At 40.9% G+C, this 17,708-nt stretch overlaps 2 protein-coding genes across 2 annotated transcripts in view; one reads left to right on the top strand and one right to left on the bottom strand.

The window, feature by feature from the left end:
• The window catches only part of tmem267 (transmembrane protein 267), a 3,930-nt gene extending 1,314 nt beyond the window's left edge, over nt 1–2,616 (top strand). The window contains exons 2-3 of the mRNA XM_080529894.1: nt 1–140; nt 1,846–2,616. The exon at nt 1–140 is cut by the window's left edge and continues 284 nt beyond it. Of these exons, the coding sequence (XP_080386020.1) occupies nt 1–140; nt 1,846–2,181 (476 nt within the window). The 3' untranslated portion in view covers nt 2,182–2,616. The remainder of the gene's footprint in view (nt 141–1,845) is intronic.
• Nucleotides 2,617–12,582: 9,966 nt separating this feature from the next.
• il11ra (interleukin 11 receptor subunit alpha) overlaps nt 12,583–17,708 on the bottom strand; it is a 32,541-nt gene continuing 27,415 nt past the window's right edge. The window contains exon 12 of the mRNA XM_080529433.1: nt 12,583–16,813. The gene's annotated coding sequence lies outside the window, so the exon portion shown is untranslated. The remainder of the gene's footprint in view (nt 16,814–17,708) is intronic.

Below are 17,708 nucleotides of genomic sequence, written 5' to 3'. Positions count from 1 at the left end.
GGCTGATCGGTCTGTGGTCCTGGGCAATCGTCATCGGCCTCAGGAAGAGGAGTGACTTCTATGAAGTTGTACTGGCGGGCCTCCTGGCCTCCCTCATAGACCTGGACCACTACTACATGGCTGGCTCCCTGTCACTCAAGGTGAGACATGTTGGTGTAGCCTGCAACATGATAGATCAAAGTCTTCAGCAAACGGTATGAATTAGGGATGGACGGTTTCCAATTATTGAAACCGAAAAACCGTCAGAGAGTAAAACCGCGGTTTTCCGGTTAACCGAACAATACATAAAAAAAAAAAAAAAAAAAAAAACTTGCAAAAAAAAAAGAAAAAAAAGACCGCCAATTTCTATTTATTGAGCCCTACTGCTACAATACACTCATGTCGAACACCATTAAAACACCGTAAGCACAGTCGCAACACATTTAGGCTACTTAGTTTCACAAATATAAGTGGAAAGGCAGACTTTTGTATTCACCATACATGAAAACACATGAACACTTAACACACCAGCTCCGCTGATCCAGGGTGCACGCCTGCACGGAAGATCATCTCTTGGAACAGCATCTTCAAAGTTTCAGCTGCTGCTCAATGTATTTAAATATTTGAATACTGCTCAATAATCACTGAAATATTAGACTTAGAATTATGCAGTGAACATACTTAAAGCTTTTCATAAAAACCACATGCCGCGAGACTGACTCGTCCTGAACTGTCGTAAGTCAATCAACAAAGAATGCCCCATCAAAATAAAAGTGCCCATGGTAGAGCTGTCAAAATAGAGCTTTCAAAATAAATGTACTAATACAGATAGAGATAAATACAGAACTACCTTTGCGTCACTAAGTGACCGCGTATCTTCTGAGACATGCGTTCTGTCATCACTTTCAGTAGCGCCTTCACACACAGTGGCGCTGTGCACAAACACTCTTGATCCGTATAGCTCTTGTTTTATTATATTGTGGTTTAGTAAATACTGCACTTGGAGTTACATTCAATGCATGATTTGTGCTATAGAACATAAATAAAGTTTGATTGATTGATTTCAAATCAAATCACATTTTATTTCTATAGCGCATTTCTCACAAAAGTGACCCAATGCGCTTTACAGAGAGCAGCGAAAATGATCTTATTAAATGTAAGCGAGTAATTGTAAAAAACCTTTCCTATCTACCAATAACTGAAGGCAACTATCTTTCCCATAGAGTGATTCGTTACCCTTAAATATAATCCCAATTAGATATTAATCCTCAGTTATTCTTCACAACTGACCAAACCTCTCACTCATTGCGCGGCAGATTCAGACTGTATCATTGTTATTTTCACACACGACAAACATGTGACATGTTCCAGTTTTATTCTTATTCTATTTTATTCTTCCCAAAAAAAAAAAAAAAAAAAAAAACGGTTTCAGACGGTTTTGATAAAAAACCGTTTCTATTTTTAGAAACCCCGGTTTTCGGTTTAACCGAAAAACCGTCCATCCCTAGTATGAATCTAGATGTGTGGAACCTGTAGGCCTATAGAGGAGTTACTACAGCAAGTCTTGAAAGCAAGTCAAACTTGACTTAAAAGTGTGTTTCAGAGAGCCTTATAGGATAAGATAACTAAATACAATTCTACAACATGCAATTTATATCAGCAAAGAGATTTGGTTTGTGAATCCACTTTCCAAAGAAAACGTAATATAGTGTATATTTCATTGAATAAATCATGTCTACACTGACATCGTCTTATCCTTTTGGCTGATATCTGTCCAAATGCTATGATGGATTGGCACCATGTTAGTTACTATTAGGCCTACAGCTTACTTGACTCCCCGTACCGGTCTTCTCCTCCTCCATCCAGGCTGCGGTGAGCCTTCCCCATCGGCCACCCCTCCACTGCTCCTCCCTCATCCCTGTGCTGTGCTTCTCACTGAGGCTACTCATGTGGGCAGGCAGGCTAAAGGACTCGTGGTGCTCCCTGCCCTGGATGCTGTTCATCTCCATGGCCTCCCACCACGTACGAGACGGCGTGCGTCACGGCCTTTGGGTGTGTCCGTTCGGCAGCACGGCGCCCATCTACTACTGGCTGTACGTAAGCATCACAGCCACGCTGCCCCACCTCTGCTCGGTGCTCATGTACATAACAGGCACCCGGGACGTGATCTCCACCAAACACGGCATCGCCATTGATGTCTGACGAACGGGCCACTTCCACTATCGCACCATGCCTCTGTTATCTCTTTATCGATTTCCTTTCCTCCTCCTTATTCCTCCCTTTTATTGAAGTGTGCAATAGTGCATTCACTCCCCTCCACGGATGTCAAATAATCGGATGGGCTTCAGCCCCTCTTATACCAGCTTTTTCCAGTTGGATGGGCTTTCCGTAGTTTCCACCACATCTCTTATGATTCTATTACTGTTCTATACCTAGTGCTGTTGCAAGTCCATGTGTGGGAGCGCACGCTTCAGAGAAAGGGTTGAGAATTGGGATGCAGCGAAAGTGAATGAGCACCACCAACACCCTCCCACTAGCCTTTGGAAAATGCCTCCCCCACTTGTCACTGTCAGGCCCAGAGGAGGATTCCTGTTTGAGTGTCAGTACTAGTTTGTTGAAGTGTTTGTGGTCAATGATAAGGTGGAATTGTGCTATTTCTCTTGTTGGGGGACATGTCACTGAGTAATGATGTTAAAGTGAATGTGTGACGCTGTCTTAAAGCTGGAAGTCTTAGGGAACGCAGGTGGGTACATGATCCCATGCATAATAGAGCCTTTCGGGGCTTCTTGTTGGTGGAGCCTCTCATTGCTGCCTGATATTAAACAGAGTCGTTCACATTAGCCAAAAGCAAGTCACGTCACCTTTTAAGATCTATTTTTATCCATGTAGTCCAGGTAGTATTGCTTTTAGGAGTAACATTATCTGAGCATTCCTCTTAGATGTTCATACTTTATTATGTAATCATGACATCTGATACTTCAGTTTAATGGGTTTTAGACTAAATTGTTGAACTCTAGAACACTTAATTTGGAGTGTGTTTCAACGAGGCTGTGTGTGTGTGTGTGTGCAGGCCGATGCTTTTTACTGTGAGATTGTTGCTCTGTAGAGGGCATCACTGAGTCACAGAAACTTATTTCTGGCCTAAATCATGTCCATTCATGTCTCTCTGCATAACCAAGTTATTGCTGCTCTTGTTGTTTAAATTGCGTCCTTAATGTTGAATTTTGCACATATAATTTATTTGTTTTTAATATTATTTATTGAATATGTATTTTCTATGTTAACTTGTTTATTTTCATATTGGTATCTTCTGTAGTAAAGACACTGTGGATTAAACGTGTTCTTTTTCCAAAATAAATCGATGCCCTGGACCTCTTGTGATGTGATTTGCACTGAGAGAGAGAGAGAGAGAGAGAGTGTTTGTGGGTGAGCTTCTCTAGGTGCACTTGTCAAGCAGCACAGTAATTTCAGTCCAGTACAATTTTCATAAGGGCAGAAATTAATAATGAATGTGTCCCATTATTACATTTTCATGAGACAAACTGCCTGAAATGAATTGGGTTACAAAAGATTTATAAAATTGTTTATTAAATGCACTTCGCTAAGAGTCTTCAAATGTAAGCTATAGGTTGTAAGTGACTATTGTATCGTTTGTATAGCACTTTTCAAAACACAGTTACAAAGTGCTTTACAAAACAAGATCAAATAAAATAAAAATAAGACCTGATTAAACAGTGTATAATAAAAACAAGTGAAATAAAAGCGATAAGAGAGGAATAAAAACTTGACAACCAGCAGATTTACTATAAAGCCTTCCTGTAAAAGTACGTTTTGAGAATTGATTTAAAAGAAGGCAACCTAAGTTCTCCAGGTAGGGAGTTCCACAGCTGCGGGCCTCTAATGGAAAACGCCCGGTTTCCTTTTGTGTCGAGACAGGCTGTAACGAGGCAGGCTGTGGGAGCAGCTAGGAGGGACCTGCCTGAGGAGGCAGCGGCTAGGCTCATAGGGCGTGAGTAGATCTGTGATGTAGGTGGGAGCGAGGCCATATAGGGCTTAAAAGTAATTAATAGAAGTTTAAAATCAACTCTATACCTGACAGGTAGCAAATGTTGCGTTGCAAGGAGGATGGGACTGATCTCTTGGAATTTGTTGGCAGTGGAGAACTCGAGAAGGAGCTGGAGACGGGAGATTACCTTTTGGCTGAGACCCGAATACAGGGAATTACAATAATCCAGTTGTGATGAAATTAAAGCATGGATAACTTTTTATATACGGTATATACTTTAGCAACGTTCCTAATTTGGAAAAAAAGCATGATTGTACTACCTTGGTGATTTGTATGTCAAAGCACAGCTCAGGGTCAAAGATCAAACCCAGATTGTGGGCGGAGTGCTTAATGTTGGAGGACAGGTTTCCAAGATTCTTTTTCAAGTCACTCATCAGTTTAGGGGAACCGAATAAAAGGACCTCATATTTTGACTCATTGAGCTGGAGGAATTCTTATGACATCCTGCATTTAATATCAGAGACATGCCATAACATGAGTGAATTTGTGTGTGTCACTACCAGTACGGAGAACATAAAGTTGGGTGTTGTCCACATAATAGTGAAAATGTATATTAAACTTACGGATGATCTGACCCAAAGGAACTTATACTAAATAATATCGGACCAAGAATTGCCCTGCTCATGAGAGGGAACTCCACATGAGAGGGGGGCTGGGGATGAGGAGAATTCTCCCAGAGAGGTAGGCGCGAAACCAGGCAAGAGCAGTGTCCTTAATGCCAACACAGTTTTCCAGGCGATTTAAAAGTTAATCATGGTCGACTGTATCAAATCGTGACGTTAGAATTATAAGGTTCTATCTCCATTTTTGGTCAAAATTGAGTTTTTTACATACTCTGATCCATTAGGTGTTTAATGCCTGTGTGGTGTTATTTTTTAAATGTTGACATTTTTGAGTTAGTAATTCATGAAATACAAAGGTTCCATCTCACAAAACATAATGGAATGTAAAAACGTTGACGCTCAATATCTCTGAACTGCCCTAAACGGAGATAGAACCTTATAATTCTAAGCTCACGAAATGTGGAACTCAAATCCAGCATAATCAAAATTGAACAGGCCCCAGAGTCAGCGGTGAGCAGTAAGTCATTTGTAATGTTAATATGTCAGTGCTGTGTTGGGCACGGAATGCTGGTTGATATTGCTCTGTTACGGCTGAAAGTGTCCCAAGAAAACAAAAGGGACTAAACCAAAGTGCTGCTCAAAAAAACGTACACATAAACCAAGCCACAACATAAGAAAATTGACAAATTATACACAGAAATAGCGTATAAAAGGTTAATGATTGAATAATACCTACACACAGTAAAAGATCTACTCCCAAAGTAAACTAACAGGCACTCCCCACTACCTTAAGTTATCAAGTCTGTGGTAGGGTGGAAGGGAGGTCTGTGGCAGGGTGGAAGGGGAAAATGGAAAAACACACCGCATTGCCAGACACGGTCAACAGAAGTTACATATTTCTAAGGGGAGAAATCAAACACAAACTAAATTAACTCATTGACTGCCAAAGACGCCAATTGGCGTCTTATAGAATAGTAACGTTGACTGCCAAAGACGCCAATTGGCGTCTTATAGACTTTTTTTTTTTTTTTCGCGGGGATCGCGTTATTGACATGTTCTACACCTAGCGAGTGAATTTCAGACTTGGGTGTAATGTATTTCGGTCCCAGATGGGGGACAGTAGTTCGATAAAAGCCTGGAGAAGGAAGTGGCTTGCTGTGGGTTGTAGTAATGGCGAAACGGATCAGGGTATGTGCCAAACGCGGCGCGGAGCATTGCGGAGCATCGCGGCCATCGCGCGACTCTTCAAACAGTTCAGAGTCGGATGATACAGAAAAAGTGCAGGGAAAAAAAAAAAGAAAAAAGTTCTGCAGAAAAAGCTCGTTTTCTCTGTTTATTGGTCAAAATCAGGTGTTTTTGTTCTACGGCCGATTTCTAAACACTCAAAGAGGCTAGAAACAAACTTTCTTTTTCTGATGAAAGAATAGAGTCTAAAGTTTTGGTAGATATGTTCAATGTTTATGTAGTCCGAAAAGTCAATATTTGGTGGGTCTTCAAAGTTCAGTGAAAATGCCCCAAAAGTCTGGCAGTGTGGAGCTCTCCGCTCTGAACATGGCTGGCAGTCAATAACAAAACAGAGACAAGATACAGAAACAAATACAGTATATTACAGTTATTCATATATGAGATTAATTGAGAGGCACCAGACTTTTCTAAAATGTTAGATAAAAAAAGGTACGTTTGAGATCAGTCTAAAATTGTTTAAGACAAAGGAGTCAAGTGCAGTTTTCTTCAGGAGTGGTCGAACTATTGCTTTTTTTTTAAAAACTGGATGGGAAAGAGCTGGGAGACAATGAGCAGTTGATAATAGAGAAAATCAGTGGGTTGACTGTCTGAAATACCTCTTTCAGAAATCTAGTAGGAAATAATGTCTAATTGAGAGGTGGTAGAAATTAAGTGGGAGATCGTCTAGGGCTTCGTTCACACGGCAGGTCTTGATGCTCAATTCCGATGTTTTACACAGATCCGATTTTTTTGTTTGGCAGTTCACATTACTTTTAAAATGTGACCTATATTTGACCTACATTGGTCAGGATGTTCCACGGCCCTGAACAGACCCGCATGTGCAGGACAATAACAATGACGTCAGGATGTCACGCGCAGCGCACTGTTTACGAAGTAACTATGGATAACATGATAACGTTACAACCGGTTTCATTTTCAAGTTTTTGTGCAGCGGAAGCCGGGAAAGATATGAGCAACTGGTCAAAAGAAGAAGGATGAGTAGCCAAATGCTTAGCTATGGCTTTTTGTAGAGCACTCGCTACTATACTTGAATGAATGAATGAATGAATGAATGAATGAATGGTCTTTATTGTCATTGATATAGTACAGGTACCAAACAACGAAATTTGGGAGGGGGGGCTCCCCTGGTGCTAGGAAAAAAAAACTAAAAACAAGAAGGGAAAAGAGCTGGTTTACATAAATAAAGGCTATGTACACTATCCACTATACTATACTATACAAATAAAACACTGTGCTGTACTCTATGCTATGCTATACCTATTCTAACATTTCCTATTCTCTGAACCTTATGTACCCTAGGGTTGTCATATTGCACATAGTGTTATTGCACATACATTTAAAGTGTCGCAGTTTGCAGGTTTGAAATGTACACAGTTGTGTTTCAGTATTACACTTGATTTCAATCTAGTAGCTGCCATCAATTTGTCTAGATTGTCCAGGGCCTAGAACCTAGGTCTTTGCTGTGTTCAGGGCCTGGATGGCCCTGGGGTAGAAGCTGAGCTTCAGTCTGTTTGTCCTTGCGAACATGGTCCTGAACCGCCTGTTCGAGGGCAGCCGAGCAAAGTGTTCGTACCCAGGGTGGGATGGGTCTCTGGAGATCTTGGAGGCCTTCCTGAGGCAGCGTGTGTTGTACAGCTCTTCCAGAGAGGGGAGGGGGCGCCGGTGATCTTCCTGGCCGATCTCACGACTCTCTGTAGCGCATTCCTCTCTGCGGCTGTGCAGCTGGAGAACCAGATGCAGATGCAGTAGGTGAGGATGCTCTCCACTGCGCAGCGGTAGAAGGTCACCAGCATCTCCTGTCCGATGTGGTCTTTCCTGAGGACTCTCAGGAAGAAGAGCCGCTGTTGTGCTTTCTTGATGATGGCTGCTGTGTTGATCTTCCAGGACAGGTCATCCTGTATGTGCACCCCCAGGAATCGGAGGGTTGAGACTCTCTCCACGCTCCCTCCATCGACGAGCAGGGGCTGGACCTCAGATTCTTTCCTCCTGAAGTCCACAATGATTTCCTGGGTCTTTGACTGGTTCAGCAGCAGGTTGTTAACCTTGCATAGCTTGCTCAGCTGCTCTACCTCATCCCTGTACGCCGCCTCGTCCCCCCCCGAGATGCAGCCCACCACGGTGGTGTCGTCTGCAAACTTTACGATGGAGTTGCTGGGGTGGACGGGGGTGAAGTCGTAGGTGTAGAGGTTGTAGAGGATGGGGCTTAGCACGCAGCCCTGGGGGGACCCAGTGCTGAGTCTGAGGGCTGTGGAGGTGTGGGAGCCCACCCGCACCCTCTGGGGGCGGTCAGACAGGAAGTCCTTGATCCATGCACATATAGAGTGTGATAGTCCCAGGTCTAGTAGTTTGGTCACTAGCCTGTCTGGAAGGATGGTGTTGAAGGCAGAGCTGAAGTCCACAAAGAGCAGTCTCGCGTAGCTGTTTCCCCTCTCCAGGTGGGATAGAGTGGAGTGGAGAGTCGTCGCGATGGCGTCCTCTGTGGACCTGTGGGCTCTGTAGGCGAACTGGTATGGATCCAGGTTGGGCGGGAGGCGTGTGACTATGTGGGCCCGGACTAGTTTCTCGAAGCACTTCATGATGATTGGTGTGAGTGCCACTTACGTCTAGAGTGACGTAAAAGTCACATTAAACGCAACTTGACAGTTCAGACGGCGGGCATGTTGCTAAATATCAGATATGTATCTGATATAATACCACCTCTGATCAGGTTGGATTTTAAAAAGTCAGATTTCATGTGACACACGGTCATGCATAAATCAGACCTGAGTCGCATGTCGGCCAAAAAATCGGATTTGGGTCACATTTCACTGCCGTGTGAACGAAGCCGAGGTCCAACAAAGACATTTGATTGACCCGAGGCATACTGACAGGAGGGTTCAATACAGATGAGATTTCTCGTCACAGGTGTAATATGGAGCCTAGTGTCATCTATTTTATTCATGAAATGGTGGAGAAACTGCTCACATTTCTCAAAGGATACTTCCATAGGCTGGCTAGGAGGAGGGCCAACCGCTGAGTTGATTGCCTGAAATAAAACCCTCGAGTTGTGGCAGCAGCGAGCAATCGGAGTGTAAAAATAGGAACACCTTGCTTCCTTAACGGCATGCTGATAGGCCAACATCAAACTTTTAAGGAGATACCTTGAGTTTGTCTTTCTTCCATTTTCACTCAGCTCTCATACTAGCCTCTTTAAGTCCCTTGTGTGGTCTTAAATCCAGGGGAGGGCATTATGTTTTACTCATTTCATCATGACAAGGGTGATGTCATCAAGGATAGTCTGACATGTTCTATTAAAGATGTTCTAGTAAATCGTCTACAGAGAGATCCTTCTGAATGAGGGTATTACTGGCAGAAGCAGCTGATAACTTTTTACAAAAATGGCTAGCTGACTTGTAATTAAAAGACCAAGAGTGGATACAGGTAGATATGAGCAGGAAGTGGGATCAAGTTAGGGAAAATCACGGGTTTGTGATCAGAGACATTAGAATCTAGCAATCCAATGTTATTTAGAGAAACACAGTAAGACAGAACAAGGTCAAGAGTATGTCCCTTATTATGAGTTTTTTTTTTTTTTTTACAGATTGTTCAAGGTTGAAAGACTAAGAGGTTAATACAATCAAGAGTAAAACAAGATATGGAGGGGCAACAAACGTGTACCGGGTATGTTAAAATAACCAAGGATAAGAAAATCCTTGAATAAAACCAGGTGGCCTCTAGATTAAAACACAGTATTGATGCTTGGCATTTAAAAGAAAACCCAGGGACTCAAAATAATAAAAAGTATTAATAGAGACAGGGGAGCATTTGTAGCTGTTATTTTAAACATATACTGTATATACAGCTACCACACTTTCAGTCAGACAACCTGGGTTGATTAAAACAGGAGTAGTTGAGCTGAAGATATTTCAGATGTTATTGATGTAGTGGGTGGAATGGAAACAGGTTGGCTCTTGTAGTAGGATAAGAAGAGCATCTGGGTCTAAAGGTGACACGGTCTAAAGTGTCCATAATAGGTGTAGTGTTGGGGGAGGAGTGTTCAGCAGGACCCAGCGAGAGATGCTCATCAGTATTGACAGGAGTGGCTTTTTATCCATGTAGTCCAGGGAGTACTGCTTTTAGGAGTAACATTATCTGAGCATTCCTCTTAGATGTTCATACTTTATTATGTGATCATGACACCTGATACTTCAGTTTAATGGGTTTTAGACTAAATTGTTGAACTCTAGAACACTTTTTTTTTTTTGGGTTTGCAGTTCGCTGACCACTCAGTCTCACACTCAGTGTATAAGAACGTCGCTGTTGGTGAGGATGTTCTGAAATTCACCATCAAAGCAAGACTGCAGGTATTACCGACCAAGTACAATCTGTCCACCTGGTATCCCCACACTCACAGTCCATTCTGTTTAAACCATCAGGATTCACAACACCTAGAGTCCATTGCACACATAACAAATGGATGTAATGCATACAAACACCTGTACATAGCTCGTCATGACCGTATTGTGGACATTGTGTCTGATACAGTACAAAACATCTTACCATCTAGCGCAGCTATGTACAAGCATGCCAGAGTGTTACCAGAGTGGTTTGGTTTTGCCAATTATGTTTTTTCCAACATCCCAAATACACCTGATGTTGTCTTTGTTGACACCAGCCACAAGGAGGTGCTGATTGTAGAAGTAGGCTGCCCCTTTGACCTGTACATGGACCAGACTTTCCAGGACAAGTATATCAAATACCAACCACTACTTAGTACGATAACCAGCTTTGGGTACAAGTGCAAATTCAGCATACTTGTATTTGGAAGTCTGGGCCATGTATATAAATGCACCATGAGGGGTCTGAGAATTGCTGCAATGTCTAAAAGAAAGGCCAAACAGGTTGCCAAATTTTGCTCTGTCTCAGCTATTATTGGCAGCTTGGCCGTGTGGAGAAGGAGGTGTTATGTGTACCCTTAAGTGTTCAGTGCTGCTTAGCCCCGAAATATTTGATTCCCTGTTTGTATAATATAATTTGTGGAACCAAATAAAGTATTCAAATGTGTGTGTGTGTGTGTGTGTGTGTGTGTGTGTGTGTGTGTGTGTGTGTGTGTGTGTGTGTGTGCGTGTGTGTGTGTGTGCAGGCCGATGCTTTTTTACTGTGAGATTGTTGCTCTGTAGAGGGCATCACTGAGTCACAGAAACTTATTTCTGGCCTAAATCATGTCCATTCATGTCTCTCTGCATTATTGCTGCTCTTGTTGTTTCAATTGTGTCCTTAATTAATGCAATATGTTGGATTTTGCACACATCATTTATTTGTTTTTAATATTAGTTATTGCATATGTATTTTCTATGTTAACATGTTTATTTTCATTTTGGTATGTTCTGTAGTAAAGACAGACGTTATTTTATTATTCAAAATAATAATTTTACTATTTACACTTTGTTACTTTAAGAGAGTGTGTGTGTGGGCGAGCTGCTCTAAATGCATTTTGTCAAGCAGCACAGTAATTTCAGTCCAGTACACTTTTCATGAGGGCAGACATTAATAATGAATGTGTGCCAAATGTGTATTACATTTTTATGAGATGAACTGCCTGAAATGAATTCAGTGTTACAAGATTTTTTAAAACATCTTCAGATTTGCCTTAAATGCACTTTGTTAAGAGTCAAATAAGCTATAGGTTGTGAGTGGCTTCATCAGTAGTATTGCTAGGACACCTCCTCACTCTGGGAGAACATAAATGACCCATGACAGGAAATGACGCCTCCCGGTCAGACAGGATACACAGCTTCCTCTGTCCAGGACAGCAGAATATCCCCAGTACAATGTTTGGCCACACCTAGGATCAGTTTATAAGGCCTATAATGCTTCCTAAACCATTCATAACTAAATATCATATGTGACGGATTACTGGCAAAAGGGTTAGCTGTATGGATCTATTCTACACTGAACAAAAATATAACACTTTTCCAGTGCTCCAATGGCCAAAATTGGCTTTCATGAGTTGAAATCAAAGATCTAAGACTTTTTCTATGTACACAAAATGCCTATTTCTTAAAAATTCTGTTCACAAATTTGTTTAAATCTGTGTTAGTGAGCACTTCTCCTTTGCCGAAAAAATCCATCCACCTGACAGGTGTGGTATATAAAAATATTAATTAGACAGCATGATTATTGCACAACTTTGCCTTAGGCTGGTCACAATAAAAGGCCACTCTAAAATGTGCAGTTTTGTCCCAGAGCACAATGCCACAAGTTGTCACAAGTTTTGAGGGAGTGTGCAATTGGCATGCTTGACTAGGAATGTCCACCAGAGCTGTTGCCCATTAATTGAATGTTCATTTCATAATAAGCCATAAGCCGTCTCCAAAGTCGTTTCCGAGAATTTGGCAGTACATCCAACCGGCGGGCCTCACAACCACAGACCGACCACATGGAACCACACCAGCCCATCTTCACTTCCAAAATTTGAGTACAACATTTGAGAGAAATAGGCCTTTTGTGTACATAGAAACGTCTTAGATCTTTGATTTCAACTCATGAAAAATTGGAGCAAAAACAAGTGTTGCATTTATATTTTTGTTCAGTGTATTACCCTTTTGTATTGCAAAGTACCCTTTGTTTACTATAAAATGGGACCCAATATTTATGGATTGGTAGTCATATTTCACAAAACATAGGGGCAAGCATGTGATAAAATAATATTTATTTCACAGAAGTACAAACAAACATTTAAAAGTAAGAAAACAGCTTATCATATTGTTGTACACGAAAAGCAAAATAGACTATGTATCTATAAAGGACATCTGTATAATCCATAGACAAACAACAGTCCCACTTCCTCTCAAACTGTTGAGGCAACAGCAATGCAAATCAAGAAAGAAAGTTATGACTGAAGTGACCAAATTAACTCATAGGGCATACATGGTACTGATACGTTGGTCTCACATTATTATTTGTTGGAGGGCTGGTCATAAGACAGAAAAAGAAAATATATATATATATTTGAAAACAACAATGCCAAACTATACAATTTTCTCAAGAGTTATTAATAAAACCAAACATGCTCACAGGAGCGTGGTTTGTCTCCACCATTATTGAAACATACAGTGCCCTCCACAATTGGTAAACATGACTAAAAAGGTTATTTTGTCACACTGAAAACAATTAGAAACATCCAACCTTTAATTGAAGTACATTTATACAGGAAAAAAAAACTGTCATCAAGAAATAATAATTTCCATCAAAACCATGTGTTGCACAATTATTGGCACCCCTATACGTTCTTATGAACAAAATGTAAAACATTTTTCCATGAAAGATGTTTCTAATTTTTTTCAGTGTGACATTAAGCGAATTCACAGAAAGGTAACATTTTTATAACGCATTATACTCATCGTTATCAATAATTGTGGAGGGCACTGATGTGGTTTAATATTCACCTCTAAAGATGATTGTCTTGACCCAAAAAATATAAAAACAACAAACAAAAAATGCTGTACAAGTCCTGTTTGTGTGGACTGTGGCTTCCCAATGTATACGATGGCGCTACAGCTCAGAGGACAAGTCCCTAGGCCTTGTGTCTAATTAAGAGCACTTATGGTGAACAATACTTTACCAACTAAACCTTCAACCTCTGACATTCCAGTCCCACTGCTAAACCAGGTAAAATTAAATCATCATCATTATACAGCCGACTGTCTACAGACAACTTTCACCATATCCCCACATTTCAGGAGCCACACTATCATGTGGTCAACACCGGTAAAACTAGCTATTTACTCAAAGCCCCATCACAACAAACAAGAAATAATTCCAAGTACCCATGTGGGTGCATCTCCAAAACCGTCTCACAGTCACACACGTTCAGCACTTCTGGCTGCCTTAAAACAAGCAGACATTGTGTGTCGGCTGTTCACGCTCCAGATGTAAGCTCAGTCACTGTCTTTTCTGAGCAAAGTTTAGGTTGAAACGCCACCGTCAAGGCAACAGTTTCTTAGAAATGTAACCCCATTTAAACATTTAAACTCTGTCTTGCTCTGATAGAATGGAGTGGAGTGGAGTTTGCATTGTTTGTAGCCTCGAGGCTTTAGATGAAACTGCATATATGCACAAATAACACCATGGGCTCCAATTTACATGAGCAAAACAGTCGACCATCCGTACCCCATTACTTAACCATTTACAGTATTTGGATTAGATGCGATGAGACATAATTCAAATGGGGAGTTTGGAGTACTGCAAATAGCGTTTGCAGGACATAAAATGCTTGTTTCGACTTCTCAAAAACATTGTTAAACACGATCTACAATCAATCATCCCATAGAGTATTCTGTTAGGTATTTTCTGCTCAGTTCAGCACTATTTGCTCAAGCAAAATGGAGCGCTATGTATTGTTAGAGGTAGAGTAGAGCATAATCACTCACAAACTCATCTTCTGGTCTGAGATATAAAGCCAAATTAAAACACATACATTTCATAAGTTCATTCTTATTTCAAATATCAATGAAACAACCACTATCGAACATATAAAAATATGATGTCAAAAATAAAGATGAAATATTCATTATAGCCTCCATGATCATGAAAACAACATGATCATGTATTGATAGTCTCAGTTGAAACACACTGTACAAGGGGGAAATCAACAGTACTGTGGTAGAGCTTTACATCACTGGGGAAAGGTGCACACACACAACGCTATATGCCTTTTCTCTATAAAGATCTCTAGATATAACATAAAATATAGGAACTACATATCAATCTGTTGGTTAATATACAATATACAAAAAGCGTTGATATAATTCATGCATATGTACTAGCTTGAGAGAACATAGCCATTGTCAAACCCAAACTAAGAATTTGACTAAATGCACGTTGACTGAGTGTTGTTTTTGATGACTACACAGCTTTGTATAATTAGGTTAGAACCAGAAAAAACTGCATTAGCATCTTGTTTGCATTAAGGCATAATTCCTGTCATAACGTCTGATGTTTGTTGCTGTGTGATATTTGATCGGAGGGGAGAAACTGATGTAATATGCTGGCTGTATGTGTATCTGAAGTGCCAAAAAGATCTCCCTCCCAAGAGGCAGTCACAAAAAGTATTTCCATAGGATGGTTTTGAAAATATTTCGGGGGGGAATCATGGTTTTGAAACATCACTACACATACTTTGAGAAATCACTTTTGGTCAAGGAAATCCCACGAAAGGTGCTAAGTTGAAGACTTTGTTTACCTTTATTTTGACATTAATTAACTAACTAACAACATTATTTTTCAAAGCTTTTTTTGAAAAATACTCTTGAGATAAGAGGCGCCTGCTACCTTCGCTAAGCTATATCGTAACCTTCTTAAAATAATGGCTTTAGTCACTTGTGAGGAAAATTATGTTTTTGCCTAAATATCATATATTCTAGATTTGGTTCAGTTTATTCTGCTTTTCTCAAAACTGAAAAAAGCCATTATTTTAAGAAGGTGACGATATGCAACTTTGCCTACTCAATGCTATACTATGATTCCATTCACTGTGCATGCCGCTGCTCTTACCTACGCGACAGTAAGCTACCTTATAGTGAGCCTTCCCCAATCTAAACTCACCTTTTAACCACCCAGAAAAAAATAACTCAGATCAGGACATGGGTCTTAAAGGAGCACTTCATTCGAAAATCAAGTTCAAGTATATTTCTCATCAGCCCAATTTTTATATCAGATTATTATTATTTCCAGCAGTTAATTAAATTCTAATTAGTTAATTGAAAAAAGGGCAGTCATTTAAAAAAAAGTTTTATAAAATTGTGGGCATCTCTCGGTATACTGTATGTTGCAATGGTCAGCAACTCAACTGGGTTCTCTACTTTAAATATAAAACGTTTTGGAATTGAATTAGAGTTTCAAAACACTTCCTGAATTGATGGAATTGAAGAGGAACACACCCCAAACCTGATTTATATGGTCCCAAAATCATTTTGCACAAAGGACCTCATTGTTATCTATTACTTAAGCTGGCTGACGAGAAACATAAAAAAAATGATGTTTGAGTAAAAGTGTGCTTTAATTCCTGGTATAAGCCTAACTGATGGGCACACAACTCTGCTTGACCAGGCCAGAGAAAAAAGATGCACAAACACTGCAGGGGGACGGATAAAAAAAGAGAGGAAAGCCTTTTCCGAACCACAGTCAGTCATCTAGGAATTCCCATGCGCACCATAGATGAGCACATCACTCTCCCTGTGTGGCCCTCCCCCTCACGCTGCCTGTATGGTAGTCATGGAAACGAAGGCACGGTATTCCCCTCCTCGTGATGACCAATAGCAGCAGCCATGCGCCGTGTTCCTTCTCCTCCAGAGTAGGCATACTGTCTCCTCTTGCTGAAGCAGAGTAGAGAATGCCAACCCCGTCTTTATAATGCCCCTATAAAGCTGCTTGCCGATAGCAAACTAGCCTGGCTTGCCGATAATAGCAAATCTGACAAGCTCTTTGCAAGTTTTTTTTCACAGCATTCGAAAATGTCACAACATCATTGAAATGAACGGACCGAAAGAGGCCTCCACGAACAACGAGTATACCAATGGCAGGACCAGAGCCAAGACGATCTTCTGTGACGGTATTTCCGTCCAAATAAGAAAAGGGCAGTTTGCTTTTATGAGTCAAAGAAGAAGAGCGCTCCTTTCTTTCTCTTATTGTGTTTTTGGTTGCGCTTCATACAGTATAGCAATGAGGTTTCTGTGTCCAGGAGGGACTCCAGGAGGGGTGGAGTCAGTCAGTCAGTCAGTCAGTCCCACCCATTGTGGCAGCGACCAGGCACGCGTTTCAGATGGGCCGTCACAGTCCATTCAGGTGCACTGTGAGTCGTGTGTGTGTGTGTGTTTTTGTTGAGTTGTGGGCGGTGCACCCCCCCCGTTGTGGTGTGGTGGTGTGTCCCTGTGATGAAGCCCTATAAGGGCTGAGGAGGAGTTCGGGCCAACCCAACACTCTGGGGAGAGGGAGGAGAGAGAGAGAAGAAAGAGAAAAGGCTCTTTTAAAAAACATGTATAAATCATATCTACTGTAATCATGCCCTCTGCTGACAGGCAGCAGGGAAATTATAGACTTGGCCGATGAATATAGATGAGTACAGCGCGCTTTATGGGTTAGGGGATGAAAAAAAACCTCTTGACAGCTCAATGGTTTATGTATGTGTTTACAGTACACCAGCCCTTTTGAAGCCAGATTACTGGACCACAACGTGTTTTTCATGCAAGGCTTTTGACACATGCAGATAGATTTCTGGTAGAATCCATTTAGAGTAGAAGTGTGGATGAGTCTTAGTCTATATACCCAAGATGGCGGAAACTACGGTCTGTTTTTGTCTTTTAATTCCGTTTATTGCGATTCCACTCAATTACTTTCACAAGGGACGAGCTATATTCGTTTTCCATACTCTAATTTACAGCCTTATTGCTCTACTGCCCCTTTCTGTCACGTTTTTATTTTATTTTATTTTTTTATGTGTGCTTATATAGTGTTGTTTATTACATTGTTTTTAAAAATGTTTTGTATTGTTGTCTGTGTCTTTATGTCTTATGCACCAATCACATCAAGTCAATTTCCTGTATGTGCGAATATACTTGACAATAAAAATAATTCTGATATAGTTCTGTGTCTGTGTTCAATAGATCTGTGTGTGAAGGACCTCGTGTGTGAAGCAGAGGTGATTTGGAATCACGTTCTGGTGATGAGCTAGCCCTGCCTGAGACATGTAAACTCGAATGTCTTTCATTGGACCTTGAGGATGTCTTCTTGGCCATGCTTGGGTTTTCCACGTGGGAGATCTGCTAGTCATGTGTAAAGTCGGTTTAATCTCACTATACGAACATACAACACAAGGG

The sequence above is a fragment of the Nansenia antarctica genome (assembly GCF_963989245.1).
Source record: "Nansenia antarctica genome assembly, chromosome: 4".
In the NCBI taxonomy this organism is placed as follows: Eukaryota; Metazoa; Chordata; class Actinopteri; order Argentiniformes; family Microstomatidae; genus Nansenia; species Nansenia antarctica.
Note: the sequence above shows the minus strand (reverse complement) of the source record. Positions and strands in the feature narration are given on the sequence as shown.